Raw genomic sequence first — 16,672 nt, 5'->3', positions numbered from 1 at the left:
TTACTTTAAACAAATCCATTAAAAAATATTTTTAATTTTCTTTTTTGCGTTTTCTAAATACAAGATAAAGATGGCCAAAGGTCATGGAAAGAATATGCCAACAATGTTGTTTTTCAATGACAACTTTTCTGGGTGAAGAAAATAATAAATACATGTTTTGTGTGCAAAAAGCAAATAGCGATGTTGTTTGTTATGCAATTTTAATTTGAATGCATCTAAGTTCTCATTTAAAAATAAAAAAGAATTGACTTGAATTTCAGTATCAAGCATAGATTTTGTGAAGTAATATATTGATTTTCAAAAAGTTCCTCTCTTCCAGAAAAGCTGTAGGTCACTAAAGTGCCATCTGCTGCCTCAAGTCTCTGACATTTTAGGGAGGCATGAGAAGAAATAACAAATAATCTAATTAGCTGATATGTCCATTTACGTTGTGCAATGAAAAATAAACAAATCTGCAATGAATGAAATTATGACAGCTGCGTCTTTTGGGGCTCCTAAGGATCAAAGTCAGTTTCAAGCGCTACCTGGTGCATATGTGACTGATAATGGTGCAAACACAAAAAGGCTTAAACATCTTGCACAGGTTTGGAGGTACACAGAAGACTGCAACCAAACAATAACAAATGAACGTGCACCTGTGCTCGTGCATATAGACGCGATGTACAACGCGCGGCTGTTCCGCTCACTCGCTTCATTCATTGCTTCCTGCGCCGCTGCAGGCTCTCACAGTGCTCACCACGCTGGGAAGAAGAGGATTTAAACCTGGAACATGAGGGGCTCCTGCTGCCCGAAAAGCTTGCGGGACAGGGCAGGTAGGGTGCAAACTCCCGCTGAATATTCACTTTTCTTTTTCTATATTTTTCTTGAATGTGTTTTTGTGTCAGTCGACATTGTGTGCATGCAGTGAGGCAGCTGAAGTGCTACAGAGCAGCTGGGCCAGCATGAAGTAAACAAGTCTGTGTCACGTAGACATGCTTCAGAGCTGACAGGGGGGGGGGGGGGGGAATACTGCGGCTCACCGCCTACATATCTCTGAATAATGCCGTATATTTCAGGTTTCACTTTGCAAATGAATAGTTTGCTACTTTGCAAATACCAAGGATGCTTGTGTAACTAGCGTCTCTCCATTTACTGCTTAGCCTGGCTGCTGTTAGCTATGTTAGCCAGTCAGCTAGCTAGTGGACTGAGTTATGAGAGTGACAGCCAGAGGAAGTAAACAGAAACAAATGTTTCACAGACCCAAAACAGCTCTGTGTATAATCATGGATACTCAAGAATGTCAGAGAAATCTTTGGATTTAGTAATGATTGTGTAAAGAGTAGTTATAGGGAAAAAATGCATTAGAAAAACACAGCCTGAACACATTGTGGAGCAAATGGGAGAAAAAACCTAATAATTAAGGCTGAATGTATGAAACTCGAAACTCATTTTCTTGTAACTTTTCCCAGAGATCCCCTGGATGGACATCACTGGTCTATTGATTTAGAAGCTCCTCTCATGGTTCGCATAGTTTTGTAGACTTGCTTGCACTTGAATACCCTTCATCATCTGGGTCTTGCATGTGGCGTTATAGTGATATATTTTTAGCCACAACATATGTAAGTTGATTTTGAATAGGTTGCTCTCCCCTGAAACACCAACTGTAATGTATTTGTGTTATGTATTTACTGTGGCTCTTTCACATCATGCAGTCAGTGGTTTGGTTTCACAGATATGGGGCAGATGGACCACAGATTGAGGTGTCTGAAATCCTGGTCTAACAGGTGCTTGCTTGTGTCAGAGCCTGGACGTGACTCTAAATATTTCAGTGTGAACACCTGTGTGTTTTACTTCAGCAAGCTGTGAAGTGTATCCCATTATATTATTCTTGTTGAGGTTGAATCCTCAAAAGCATCCTGTGCATATATGGCATCTGGACCAGCGCTAATACTATGGCCTATATAATCTGTTGAGTCAGTTATTATAAGAATAGGTTATTATGTAATTCTATGAGTCATGGAGTCTGGAGGGCCTGTTTAATTTAGTTAGTGTGCCATCCTGTTGATGAATGCCATGCAGACGTTACCTGACAGATTTTGTATCCTAGTGGAGGGATTCACTGCTGTTCCTGGTCACAGCAGTTTAAATGCCTGCAGCCCAAGCTGTTGAGGCAGATGTATGACGGATGAACAGAGCTCAGGCTGAGCTGCCCCGTCTGTGCGTACACACAGAGAGGTGGGGCTAAGCAGACAAACAGGAAAAACATGTTAGAAAGTGCCACTCTGTGGAGGCTAGTTTGTTTATTTTAAGGGGACTGGACAGCCAAATATAAACATTTATGTTGTTTTTTTAGCAATTCAGCAGGGAGTTAACAGTCGACATGCATATCAAGCTGCTCTGTCTGTGCGCAGTCATTTAAATGTGATACTACAAAGAGGCTGATTGTAAAAGCATCAAGCTAGCTTTGTCTCCAGAGTGCCTGCATATTGCAGCCCATATGTGTTTATAACTCAGATGTACGTCACTTTGGATAAAAGCATCTGCTAACTGAATTGTAAATAGTAACTGCAGAGGGAAAGAAATATGCTTGAGTGGTTGCAGCAGACCCAACACAGTAGTTGTGTATCCCGCAAGATATTCATCTCCATGCCTGAGAAACTGCCAGCTGCAAGAAATCTGCCTTCTTTCACCTTTTCTTTCCATCTTCCTATTATACTGAATAGTACCATATTTTTGTCCAGTTATATCTCTGGTTGGATTCCTACTCTGAATAATCACAATAAATCACTCCCTCTCATGCTTTCTGTCTCTGTCTCTGTCTGTCTGTCTCTCTCTCTCTCTCTCTCTCTCTCTCTCTCTCTCTCTCTCTCTCTCTCTCTCTCTCTCTCTCTCTCTCTCTCTCTCTCTCTCTCTCTCTCTCTCGCTCTCTCTCTCGCTCTCTCTCTCTGTCTCTGTCTCTCCCTCTCTCACTGCACCTCCCTCGTTCCCTCCCTCCCTGCCTGTGTCTGCTCTCGATCTGGGGGAAAGTTCACCCACTCACACAGAATCTCATTAAAGACTTCAGGCAGCGCTCAAGCCTCTGTGTGTTTGTGTAGGTGGTCTGTCATAGGCTACTTTTGGGGACAAATTTCAGAATTTGGAGCGCTGAATTGGGGACAGCTTGTCCAACAGGTGACAAAAGCTGTACCTGCACTGTCTACTGATCTAGCTGATGTTTTGCATGTGGGGGCATTCAAAGCAGATAGTGTATAAATAAGATAAATATAACAGTTTCTGTGCAATGATGACATTTTCTTCCTGGAGTCAAACGAAGTGGCTTTTCTGTTATCCTCTGCTGCATGTAGCAAATAAATCCTCTAAAGGAGAGGATAGACGAGTGACTGTAAGTGCAATGACCCTCCTTTTACCTATACAGTGTCCATCTTGGGATGCATCTCAATGTCCAACATTAGTGTCTGACCTTTCTGATGCTCTCATGGCTGAATGGGAACAAATCCCTAGGTCAGGTTCCAAAATCTTCTTTTTAATGCACATATAAACCACATACTAATGGTATATTGTCCATATATCAAAACAGCTTTTAGGCCAGTTAATGTTGTAAACTTAATACAGGAGCTAGTCAAGATAAACACTGCATGCAAAAGGAGTTACATTCTGAATGAAACTACTGGAAATCACACTTCATGCTATTAAGGTTAGTAGTTTGATGTGTAAATTGTGAAAAGCAATTGAATTGCATTGAGGAAGTGGACACAATGTGAAGCTAACTAGCATGACAGGACATGCTATTTGACACACCATTGTGTGGCAGTGGTCATATAATATGGTTATATATTATTTTTCAAAATTAAACTCTTCTGTGAAGTGTAATGTGTGCAATTTTGTAGGTGACCTCCAGCACACATTGTGGATTGTGCATTGTTGATGTGGATTCATCAGTATAGTAGCTAATGCAGAAGAGTATGTAGAGTATAGGGCTGCAAACGATTATTTTCATGATCAATTCATCTGTTGAATATTCTCTTAATTAATCGATTGTTTGGTCTATGAGATGTCATAAAATGGTGAAAAATGTTGATCACTGTTTCCCAAAGCCCAAGGTAACATCATATAAGAGTAAAGAAACCAGAAATTATTTATGTCAGAACATTCAGAACACAGCTCAGCTAATTTTCATGTTAGCGGCGAGCAATCTCGATACAAGATTAATCTGGGTAAATGAAACCTGAAGCTACAGTTAAGACATTAAATGTAGAGAAACTTGAATTTAATTTTGTTTTTAATCATTCATCTGTTTTTTTTTTAATTAATTCACTTTTTATTAATTCACTTCTTTATTTTCACACATACATCTTAATCATTTCTTTATTTGGTAATGTATTAAAGCAGGTTGAGTTTAGGGGGCGGCTGTGGCTCAGGAAGTAGATTGGACCGTCTACTGATTGGAATATTACCCTATCATCCAGTATGCATGTTGAAGTGTCCTAATTGCTCCTGACGGCTGCCCCAGCTGTGTTTGAGTGTGTGAACGTACATTAGATTAGCAGGTTGGCACCTTACGATCAGCATGCGTGTGTGACATGTAGTATAAAATGCTTTGGGTGGTCTGAAGACTAGAAAGGTGCTATATGTCTATTTACCATTTAGTTTATACACATGTTATTAACGCTTATTACTGGATATTTTTGCATATTGTTGTCATTTGGGCTTTCACTGTGACATCCTTTAACTGTGTGCCAACCAGCTGATAAATTAGTGGTTAAATAATAACTTTTACCAACTCGAAGGCCCCTCCTTTAGTTCGCTTAAGCTTGTTGCTGTGTGTGTTGACGTTTTAGAAAATGTGTGATCATTGGATTACTGGTAGAAGCTGTGAGGTGAGGTGTCTTGCTGATGGGATTAGTCCTGTTGACATGCTGACTGCTGTGGGTTGACCGTGTCGTCTGACCTCTGGTTCTATTGACAGTCACACTACAGCTGCAACAATTAGTCCATTAATCAATTAGTCGATTGGTTGAAAATTATTCAGCAACTATTTTGATAATCTATTTGTTTCAGTCACTTTTCAAGCAAGCCAAACAGTCTTTCAATTCAGCTCCTTAAATTTGAGGATCTGCTACTAATTCAAATACCACAATTTCAGGCTTTTTTTCCCCCTATGTCTTCTAAAATTGTATTGAATAAACAATCATTAATTATCAGATTATTGGGTAATGAAAATACTTGTTGTTGCAGCACTAGTCACACTGGATGGTGAATGTTAACATAGCTGTAATCAGACTGTATGGACTCATTTTTCTTCAGTAAGAGATTGTTTGTAGACTTTAAACTGAGTGCACGGTGCCACCTGGTGGTACAACTGTGTCACTACATTAATCTCACTACAATACAGGTTTCAAGATTCATTATTAGTCAAGTAAAGTTAGTATGATTCAGTCATAACTTGAACAACGTTTGTGTCTGAGTTTTATATTGTGCTACATTTCTCTTCTCTTGTCTCATGCAGGATTTTTTTTCTCCATAATTTTCTGTCTGTTATTGTAATTGTTTGTCACTGAACAGAAGAGCTCATAACACTCAGCTGTGAGGGGCATTAAAATCAATTTACAGACAATTATTCAACAACAACTAAGTTAATTCTTTAATATCTATTTTAGTCATCTGCCAACAAAAATTCCAAACATTTAGACAAAATTAGCTATTTAAAAACATTGCCTTGAACTGTGAGAGCTTGCGACTGGTATTTTCTGACATTTTTGTGTTATTTTGTTTCTGTATTTTAATAAAATGACAAGACATTGTTAAATATATCCATTATAATTTCCCAGTGACATCTTTAAAACAAATTTTGTCCTAACTGTCCAAAACTCAAATATATCCAGTTCACAATGATTTTTTAAAAAAAAAAGGAAAATCTGAAAATCCTCATAGTTGATCAACTGAAACCAGAAACCTATTGAGCTGTTTGCTTAAATAATTACGAAATCAAAATAGCAATTTTATTCATTTGTTCATTACATGGGCCTAGTCCAACCAATTAATCAGTAATATGAAAAAAACCCCTGCAGATTAATTCATAATGAAAGTTGTAGAGGAGAACAGCGTTGGTTGTTACACTGGTTGATTGTCACATCTTGGTCCCGAGAGGGCGCTGTAAGAAAGTGTTGGTGCTGAAAGTTTCAAAATTTGGGTGAGATGTTACTTCTAAGGTCATTTCTGGAATAAACCACTTTACATGGAGATGAGAGACATTAAGTGTTTTTCATGTGAAAATGTAAATATACAGCTTTTCAGTGTTTTTCTTCTAGGGGTTTTTCACAATGAGTTTATAATAAAACAATGTTACTATTAAGAAGTATGAAGAGTGAGTTATGGCCTGTGGTTGCTAGCTTTGCTGATGGCAAAAAATCCCAGTTGGGGATGCTTGTCACATTCTCTTCAGGGTTGGTTGTCACATGTTGGCGGTGTGACATATCTAGTTCTTTCTTTCTTTTAAGATAGCAAATGACCAGGAGTTTTGTCAGGAAGAAAAACAAGGCCAGACTCCACCAGATGTAAAGCTCAGAGCAGTCAGAGAGGTTAAACTGCACAATATTGTTATAAACGGATTTTAAAAAATGCACTTATAGGAATGATTTCCCTGTTTATGTTCTCTTGATGAAGGAGATGTGTTAGGTTGTTGACTGCCTAAATGTTTTATTTTCCCCCATTAAAATGACACAGGGACAACCAACCCCATACTCCATGATGAGGATGGTTGTCACAATTGCACAAGACATTGACGGTCCACATCTTTTGAACAGAATCCGTTTATGGAGATTAAGACCACTTTATTCCTACCTGACACTGTAGATTTCCATTACACATTAATAGGGAATCTATTCAGGATATGGTTTATGAGGAAGTCAAAGAAAAGTAAAAAGTGTGACTACCTTAAAACTAGTACAATGCAATTTTTCTCATGTGGCTTTAGACTTTTTCTCTAATAATAACAATTATAATAATAGGCTACTTACATATTATTCATTATACAACGTTTTAACTGTTATTTTTAATATAAAGTATAGTATAAAGGGCAGCTGATGGATCCACTGTCAAGATCATTTTATATTGACACAGACGGGACATTTTGCACTCTCTTTACGTGTGAAGTGTATCTGATGTTATCGTAGCTGATGACTTTTGCCTCTAGAAGGATGTGTGGACTAGGCACAGAGCAGCCCGTGACCGGGTCGTGTAAAACTTGTGGCTCCGTCGGGTTTCATGCTGGTGTTTATCTGAGCTCCCAGCAGTCTGCACGCCCTCCTTTTCCCCGGTCCGGCTCTCCCATTGGCTGCCGGGTTTCTCCATCTGATCTCTGATTGGCTGAGTTCACAGCTGCATTCACTGGCCATGAGTGCTGCATGTGAACAGCTGAACGCATGTTTTTCTGCTAACATCTGCTTTTTAGCCGTTTCTCTTGCGCACTAACCGTGTAGTTACGGTACGCTTTCAGCAGCTTTTCTTGGAAATTATGTGAAAACATTTTTGAGAAGGATTGGGCTATTTTCTCGCATGCAAGCAACAGTGAAATGTAAAGAGGCAGACACAAATATATAAAATGTGTACTTTAAAGATATTAGCCTATAAACAAACCATTCTTCTATCATCTATATTCCCAAACAAATGTCTTTCTCTGAACTATATTACATTTTGTTTATGACAGTTTAGGTATGAACACAAGTATCCTTTTATGTGTGAATGGGGCTATATTTCTATCATATGTTTCAGAATAAGCTGGTTATTAGACCGTAATTTAAGATTTTTGTCAAACATTATTTTATTTACTTCTTGATAAATATGCCATAACTGACAAATGTCCTCTCAGCATTTCTGCACTTTTATCTTAACATTTGTAAAAGAGAAACTGAATAGCAAACAAGACTGTGTTATCCACCTTTGATAACATAACACAGTATCATGAATTTAGCTAATGTACTTTATGCAAGACTGAAAAAGGGGGTTTCATCAGTTCCGTGTTTCCTCACATAGTATTACATTTTGGAAATACTTTGAAATTAGGCTACATGTTGTGCAAAACAACACATTCAACATGTAAGAACCTTTCTTTTTTAACTTCATAAATGTCAAACCCAAAAAGTTAAATGTTTTATTTCAACATCAACTTTTAAGTTGTTTCTAATTGAAATTGAGTGTCATTTTGAGTCTGTTCAGTTCATAACAAATAAGGATGTCAGTAGTTTAAATCTTTCATCATTTTTTCTTCATTTTACTGCCGTTCTCTGGAGGCTATTGTTATTGTTTCTTTGTTAAATGAATTTGAACAGCTGATTGTACATTCTTAAAATAAAAAAACCTTACATTTCAAAGTAAAACATGATTTTAGCAGGTTTATGAAAATTATGAATCGCTAAAATGGCAGATTAGTAGTACAGTGACATTCTTTTGTTTTGCTCCCTCACTCTGCGCTGCGCCCAGTCTCCAGTCGTTACGGTAATGAGAAACTGCTGTTTCTCAGCTGATAGGTGCCCTCCACCTCCCCCGCTCCCCCCTCGCATCCTGCTGCATCACACTGCTGGGGCTCGAGTCCGCTGCTTCAGTTTCACGTTAGGAGGGTAACATCACTGACCCAACATTCAGGATGTTAGACAACGAGGAGTTTCAGGTGGAGACCTCCCCGCGGGAGCTCACCCAGAACCCGCTCCGGAAGATCTGGATGCCCTGCAAAAACGGGCACATAGCGCAGAGACGGGGTGAGATAGATGCCGCTGGCCGGCAAGTGCCGCAGAGGATGCGATTGTGTGATGATTTGGAGGCATTCTTTCATTTTTCTTCTTTTCATCGGTTTTATTTTGTTCTTGTTTTCATGAACTTAAAATATATTTTGCTTCCAGGCATTTTAACGCACGGCTGTTGTTGAGATGATGCGCACTAAGAAAGTGCTGAATATTCTTTGCAGTGTTGCATCATGTTCACCCTGTTTGGTTCATTTTGAACCAAATATCACATGCATGCCGGTGAATTTGAAACACGGTCGGGGAAATAATTGTAACCTTGCTGAATTTAATTTGGCTTAATGATACACACATGACTGGGATGCGCCAATATACTACCACTAACAGCCAACACGTCTGATAGCAGTATTAGATGTAGCCTATATGAGACTCAGCAGTTGTTTTTTTTATCTCAAGCAGTTGCTCTCAGTCTTCTCTCTCTCTCTCTGCAGGTCAGCTTGCTTTTGCTGAGTCAAGCTCAGCCTGCTTCAGAGCTGTTTTCCTTTTTAAACAAAGCTACAGCTAGTTCAGTCCTGCACCTGGCACAAAATATTATACCTTCTCCAACTTCATCTCAGAACATTTCTGTGCCTAGTATCCAGAACAGCCAGTTCAACATCTTCTGCAGATGCAATTCAGGATCAGTCGTCTGTGTCAGTGAACATGATTGTGTTTAGACACTCACTGCTGTACTGCAGGGATAACTGGAGAAGTGCGTACGGTTTTACCAGTCTGTTTTTCTTTCTGTGCAGGAAAAATAGCGCCACTTGTTTCTTTAGTGAAATCAATCATTTTCATGATATAATAATGAAATTATATATGTTGTGTTAGCTGCAGAATCTAGTAGCTTTGTGACAGTAAACCCAGAAAGAGCTTTATGCTCTTAGATGAATGTTATTAACTTGATCACAAAGGTTTACTGACCTCATCCTCTGCTGTCTATTGCTAGTCATCTCCGCCCTTATTTTCAGTTATTTGTTCATTTGTCATTTCTTCATCTGACCTGCTTCTCCTTCTGTCTGAGTGAAAGGCTGCTCTCGAACCCTGATAGGATCTCAAATGCAAACAGGATTTAAAATTAGCACCAGCCAAGTGCTGGTAGATTTGCTTCTCTCACCAGCCATAAAAACACTTGTAATCTATTGAGTGGCTGGTAAAATTTGAACATTCATTAACAATTTGGATGATGGAAGAAAAAGTTACTTTTGCTCCCTGAATGCAAATAAGACATTTTAAAATCTTTTAAAAGTATGCAGCTGTTTCTCAGTCAACACGCTGTTTTAGTTGTACTGACATCTCTGCTTTCTGGCAGAGATTTTCTGAGTAATTAGTGTCACTGAGAAAAATCTGTCCAACAAGTGTTTTTCACTGTCTGGTGTAATTATGGGCAACCTTGAAGACTAATTAAATTCTTGCTGAATAGAACAATGTTGACAAGCCATGCTCTGCCAATGAACTGTGTGAGAAGTGAGTTACACCCATGTAAAGTGTGTTTTTCTCTCTTTTTCTGTCCCTCACAGTTTGTATGACAAACTGTCCAACGCTCATTGTGACTGTCGGACTTCCAGCTCGAGGGAAAACGTACATTTCAAAGAAGCTGACTCGTTACTTAAACTGGATAGGTGTGCCAACCAAAGGTACCGGCTACACCATTTCAGATATTTACTTTACAGTAGAAACCAGCTGAAATCCGACTTTTAAAAATGTTTTCTTCCATAACAGAGTTCAATGTTGGCCAGTATCGGAGGGAGTGTATGAAGATCTACAAGTCCTTCGAGTTTTTCCGTCCAGATAACGAAGAGGGCTTGAAAATCAGACGGTAAGTGATTTCAATAGCTGTCACCCTACATCATGTAGTGTTGCCAAACCATGAGAAATCAGTCTGCTGGTTTTCAGTCCAATGAAAGAATCCACCTGCTAATAAGCTCCCCTTCAACTCAAAAGGAGGAGCTCATCAGAGCAAGCACCTGCTGAGTGTTTGGTTGGACTGCTGATGTGCCAAAGAGTGTCATGGAGACTAAATTCAATCTGTTAATTAAAATCTAATTTAGAAATAACTTTAGAAATAATTTTAGGCTAACTTACAATATAAAATGGATCTATACCTCTGATGGCAACAGACAACATAGAAATAATTATGTAGGTCATTAAAGAAAAAATAAACTTTGGGAACATTTTTAATCTTAACAATTTATTAAGAAAAGAAAACTTTGGTGAGAGGGATCAGAATTATTTTCTGGCTCAGCTTATATTATGTTGTACATCCCACGGCTGTGCACACCCTTATTGATTGTAGTGGACGATCATACAATACATTTCAGTGACTTTCTATTTTATTTTCAGGTCCTGAAAAAAGTTTTAGATCATTTGAAGCAAACCGATCAGGTGAAATATGGGAATGGGAAATAGGCCCTTCAAAATGAGGAGGAAAGTGGCAAATGTTCTTCAAACTGACTCATAATAAGGTTTCCTTTTTTGTCAATTGGCCTCATGAATAGTTTTTTCTTTCATATATTTGAATATGATGATTCATTTTCTGCCATCATCACGAGAGCCTGTCAGACTTCTTTTTTGTCTTGAGTTTGCTGGGTGCAAGATGTCATCATCTTTTTAAAAAACTAGTATTATTCATAGTATTGTAGTTTGTGTAAACCATTGTTAATTCAGGGTTGTCTCAATCTTTTCACTGTTGCTGTGATGTGACAAATGTCTACAACAGATGTGTCAAAACATAGGTTTGACTTTTTACAGACTGTCTGCTATAATGACGATGCAGCAGAAGGTTTAGCTAACTGGTAAACTGACTCCATGTTTGCTGCCCCTCCACAGTCAGTGTGCAACGGCAGCACTTAATGACGTTCGGCAGTACCTGTGTGTTGAAGGAGGACAGGTGGCGGTGAGTTCTTGTTACGGTTGAATTCTCCATCGTAACATGAATGCCTGCATATCAGGGCTTCATAAGGAGTTTTTTGTGCTGTTTCAGGTCTTCGATGCCACAAATACGACAAGAGAAAGAAGAGGAACCATCGTCAAGTTTGCTGAGCAAAATGGGTTCAAGGTATACACAGGCAGGACTTCATTGAAATCAATCAGTCACATTGATTTGATGGCATGCTAAGTTTTCTGTATGGTTTCGTCAATCTAGGTGTTTTTTGTGGAGTCTGTGTGTGAGGACCCAGACGTCATTGCACAGAACATAGTGGTAAGTTGGCAGTTTTTATCCAGAATATACTGATACAAACAAACTCTGCATGAAAAAGACTTAAAGCAGAGTCAGGCAGCTGTCTTCCTCTTTTTCCTGCTCACATCCTCTCCTCGTGTTTCCTGTTTGCAGCAAGTAAAGTTGGGCAGCCCTGACTACATACACTGCAACACAGAGGAGGCCATTGAGGACTTCATGAAGAGAATTAAGTGTTACGAGTCCTCCTACCAGCCTCTGGATGAGGTTCTGGACAGGTGAGGATACACAGAAAAACTTGGAGCAGATTAAACCAGAAACACAGGTTTGTAGACGGTTATTATTCATCTGACTTTCTTGCCCCAGGGATCTGTCCTACATAAAGATCATGGATGTTGGCCGTCGTTACCTGGTGAACCGCGTTCTTGACCACATCCAAAGCCGAATCGTCTACTACCTGATGAACATCCACATCACACCGCGCTCCATCTACCTGTGCCGCCACGGTGAGAGTGACCTCAACATCAAGGGACGTATCGGAGGCGACTCTGGCTTGTCCGCCAGAGGGAAAGAGGTGTGTGTGTTTGAGATGCAGCTCAACACTGTCAAGTTTTTCTAGTCATAAATCTGTTATAAGCATTGTGTTTTGGTTAGGTGCCTATTCAGATTTTGAAAGGTTAGAGTGTACAAGGGAAGTATATGATGACCACTGCTATGCTCAGTTATGTGTCATAAGTTGTTCCAACAATGTTTGGGTTGACACTATTTGTTACACAGATTTGGCGCAAAATGTAACAATTTTGGACCACTCGAGAATTGATAAAAATGGTCAAAATGCCTCCAAAATACTTGAGGAACAGAAAGATCTTGTGGAACACCATAGAAAAATGTTTGATGTGTGGGGATTCTCGTAAGAATTGCATTTTTCAGAGATTGAATGGCAAACAACTCTTTGATGCTAGTTTCATATGATACAAGTTGATGATTCACTCTAGCTTTACAACTGAGCCTGCTACAGCCTCTGAAAGACCATAATGTCAACCAAGGACAACGGTCCACTATGTGGAGTTAAAGAAGTTAAAGAGAAATCACTGTTCTCACTCAGTGCTTTTTATCTCTTAGTTTGCCAAGAGTCTGAGGAAATTCATCCAGGACCAGAACATCAAAGATCTGAAGGTCTGGACCAGCCAGATGAAGAGAACAATCCAGACAGCAGAGTGCCTGGGAGTGCCATATGAACAGTGGAAATCTCTCAATGAAATAGATGCTGTATGTTGATTTCTAAGCATTAAATGCGAAATGCTGCATCATTTTTTAACATGTATGTATTGAAGCTAAAGATGTGTCCCCTCCTCTTTATAAAGGGTGTGTGTGAGGAAATGATGTATGAAGAGATCCAGGAGCATTACCCTCTGGAGTTTGCACTGAGAGACCAAGACAAGTACCGCTACCGCTACCCTAAAGGAGAGGTTAGAGAATTATCTTTCCTTTGTTTATAGAGGTGAATGGGATTTGTCTGTCTCTCTTCTGTGTGTTTGACGGGTCCATTACTCTCTTGTCAGTCATATGAAGACCTGGTGCAGAGATTGGAGCCTGTGATCATGGAGTTGGAGAGACAGGAGAACGTTCTGGTCGTTTGTCACCAGGCCGTGATGCGCTGTCTTCTTGCGTATTTTCTAGACAAGACTGCAAGTATGAACATCTAACAGCAGTCAATATGGACCAGAATTAAACTATATTAAGATTACTTTTTAAAAAATGTTTTGCTATTTATTTTCCCTAAATTACAAGTTACTAAATTTTCTTTCTATGCCTCCACAGATGAGTTGCCTTATCTTAAGTGCCCTTTGCACACTGCGTTGAAGTTGACCCCCATGGCTTATGGTGAGTTTTCTAGGCTTACCTAACGTATACAGTGCATATATTGACTATTACATTTTTGTTTTGTCTTGTTCAAAATGTAAACTTCTCACTTTGTGACAAATATTATAACCAAAACAAACTTGATTTTTGTTGGTTTGCTCACTCACAGGATGTAAAGTGGAGTCTATCTATTTAGGCGTGGATGCTGTGAACACACACAGGGACAGACCAGAGGTAGGTATCCCAGGCAGCACATAGAAGTGGGACAACATTGTGACTTTTGTTTCATGATTTGTGGAGGGGCCCATTGTAGGTCTTCCTCCTGTAGTATTTAGTCCGCATCACCCTCCTCAAGCAGGCCTTAGCAGTTGGCACTGATCCTTTTCTTCTTACCGTACAGAGAATATAAAAATTCAAACACGGCAGAGGAAGCCATGTTCAGTCTCCGCTGGCCATCCCTGACATCAACCAAGACAACTGTGACATCTCTTATCATTGATACCCCTACCTCCTCCATGTCAGATGTGATCCTCTCATTTCATTTTTGTCTCTCAGTGGGTGCAGAAATGCTGTTTCTTTCATCTCAGGTCCTTTACAGTTTTTTTTGTAGGAACTCCATCACTGGACGTTTCAGAATGATTCACTCAGCTGTGTATGTGTGCGTGTATGTGCTAGTATTAATCATGTTGGGGGATAAAAAGCTTCATAGTCGTGTTATGAGGACTTTGTTGTTAGTTAAGGGCTATGGTTGGGGGTACGCATGTAGCTTATAATAAGGGTTCAGGAGATTAATGTCCTCTTAGGTAACTGAAATGTGTGTGTGTTTTATATAATTCTACATTTGTATATTCTGCACTGATTATTGTGTAACTGCACTAACACCTGTTGATGCATTATTATTTTCTCCACTTGCACCACAATGATTGTACATTATATCAGCATCATTAGTGCATCAGTATCAATGTCTTCAAATAGCATCAAGACTTTAAAATATTAAACGTTTCCATGATTGTGTTTTGTATTAATATGAAGCTATGTATATGTGCAGTATATACATACATTTATTGCTGCATATGGTCCAACATTTTCATTCTAGTATTTGTTTTAAGCTAAATGTTTGTTTACAATTTAAATCTGAAGGGTATTCTGCAGTTTGTAATGACTTGAATCTCCACACAGGCTGTAACTGTGTGTGAAGATTCTCAGTCATCCAGGTGATGGTATATCTGGGAGTGTTACGAAAGGCGAAACATCACCCAGATTGTAAAGCCCAGTTGCTGTTGACTCGGCATTTCTACATACAGACTTAAACTATTCTATCAAATTAACAATTGTTGTTGTTTGTGGATGTTAAGATTTACTTGTAAATATTAAACTAAACTAAAAAATAAATCATCTTCCCCGTTACTTTTTCTGATGAAAACATCAGTGTTTTTATTTTGAGTAAGCTACTTTGCACTCATAATGACTATAATGTCTCAAAAGACAGTCACCTTTACACATTTATATGCCACATATATATATATATATATATATATATATATGAATACTTACTTATAATACAAAAGGCTCACAAATATTTAGTAATCCGCCTTTAAAGTAACTTAAAATTAAACCCACAACCTCTATTCATATACAGTTTTGTTATTGCATACACACACGAAAAAGTATCTGAAAGCAGGAATTCTGCTCTGATTAGACTTTATATGTGCTCATTTTACTGTAAATTACTGTTCATTAAGATATGAAAATCAAGGGATTATTCATGAGAAAATGTCAATTTGTAAATGTCAGATTAGTAGGGACGATACTGGTTTAATACTGAGCCCTGTCCTCTCTGACTACTGTTTCAGAATGTGAACGTGCGGCGCACCGACGAAGACGCCCTGCAAACAGTCCCAGCTCACTTATAACCTCCTGCACTTCCTGTTCCAACTGAGACCTGATCCCACTCTGGACCTCTGAACAGCATTATGGGTATGGTGCCGTTTCAACTGCTAACTGTGCCAGCTTCTTCACTGATGTCGAGAAATGAGCATCTTCCCAAACTCCTACTGTAAAGCACTTTCACTAAACGTAATCCATTTTTATATGTGTTGATTATTTTTGATATGTGGGTTTACTGTTACAATAAATGCATTCCTTTCATGTTCAGCATCTTCTCCCCAAATTAAATTTAATATCTACTGTATATTGTGCATTGTGTACACTGCCATATACTTCCAGTGTTTCTTCCATGTTTTTATTGCATAACACAGGAGGAGACCGCAACTACTTCTGACAAGATGTTCTTGATTAAAGTTGTTAACATGTGTTTTAAAAAATGTTTTGCTGTTTGTTGCGTTATACACTGTATATTAAATGTATGATGTGAATGCATTCGAAACCTTTTCTCTAAAATGAAGCTCATGTTCTATAATCCAAAATCTGGAGATGAGGCCCCTCCTCTGTGTCCATTATGGTAGTACCAAAAATGATTTTAGGGATAGAAATTGTGGTCTTTTGCTTTTTAAGAGATAAAGTAAAATTATAAATATTAAATTAAAAGTATCTGCCAGGCTGTGTTTGACATGTGATGTCTTTCCTGTTTCTCATTGGGAATAAAAAGTGAGGTACTGTGCAAACTGTACAAGCATGTTTGTTCGATGCGAGTCTTGTGAGTAAACCAACTTGTATTATACAGTACATAACTTTTTGGGAGAACTCTGTACAATTTCTGTAATATTATATATTTGCTATTGTATATAACTGTACTGAAAGTGTAATTGAAAATGCCTTGTTCATCCTCAGCGGTAAAAACCTCAATAAACATTCAATGCTTGAGGGAAAGAGAGTTTGCTTTTTATGATTCACAACTTCTAAAAATACCACAACAAAT

The 16,672-nt window shown here is 38.7% G+C and overlaps 1 protein-coding gene across 3 annotated transcripts; it reads left to right on the top strand.

The window, feature by feature from the left end:
- Positions 1–710: 710 nt before the first annotated feature.
- Positions 711–16,585, top strand: pfkfb4b (6-phosphofructo-2-kinase/fructose-2,6-biphosphatase 4b). Of its 3 annotated transcripts, none has more exons than XM_062443382.1 (14): positions 711–812; positions 10,274–10,390; positions 10,476–10,572; positions 11,583–11,649; positions 11,737–11,811; positions 11,899–11,955; positions 12,088–12,209; positions 12,298–12,505; positions 13,054–13,200; positions 13,296–13,400; positions 13,494–13,623; positions 13,753–13,815; positions 13,964–14,028; positions 15,648–16,584. In XM_062443382.1, exons 1-14 carry the CDS (start codon positions 770–772, stop codon positions 15,705–15,707), a joined length of 1,356 nt encoding a protein of 451 aa, XP_062299366.1. In that variant the 5' UTR covers positions 711–769; the 3' UTR covers positions 15,708–16,584. The 3 variants fall into 3 exon arrangements, with proteins under 3 accessions (XP_062299366.1, XP_062299350.1, XP_062299359.1); XM_062443366.1 differs by lacking the exon at positions 711–812 and adding an exon at positions 8,548–8,732 and having other exon boundaries at positions 15,648–16,585; XM_062443375.1 differs by lacking the exons at positions 711–812; positions 15,648–16,584 and adding exons at positions 8,548–8,732; positions 14,195–15,430.
- Positions 16,586–16,672: the final 87 nt, after the last annotated feature.

Source organism: Scomber scombrus, chromosome 3 (genome assembly GCF_963691925.1).
Source record: "Scomber scombrus chromosome 3, fScoSco1.1, whole genome shotgun sequence".
NCBI lineage: Eukaryota > Metazoa > Chordata > Actinopteri > Scombriformes > Scombridae > Scomber > Scomber scombrus.
This window is presented reverse-complemented; position numbering and strand designations above follow the sequence as displayed.

Coding starts and splice junctions, on each gene's coding strand:
- pfkfb4b (XM_062443366.1), top strand. CDS start 8,621: ATGTTAGACAACGAGGAGTTTCAGGTGGAGACCTCCCCGCGGGAGCTC. Junction 13,401..13,493: donor ACCGCTACCCTAAAGGAGAG/GTTAGAGAATTA, acceptor CTCTCTTGTCAG/TCATATGAAGACCTGGTGCA. Junction 14,029..15,647: donor CACACAGGGACAGACCAGAG/GTAGGTATCCCA, acceptor CTACTGTTTCAG/AATGTGAACGTGCGGCGCAC.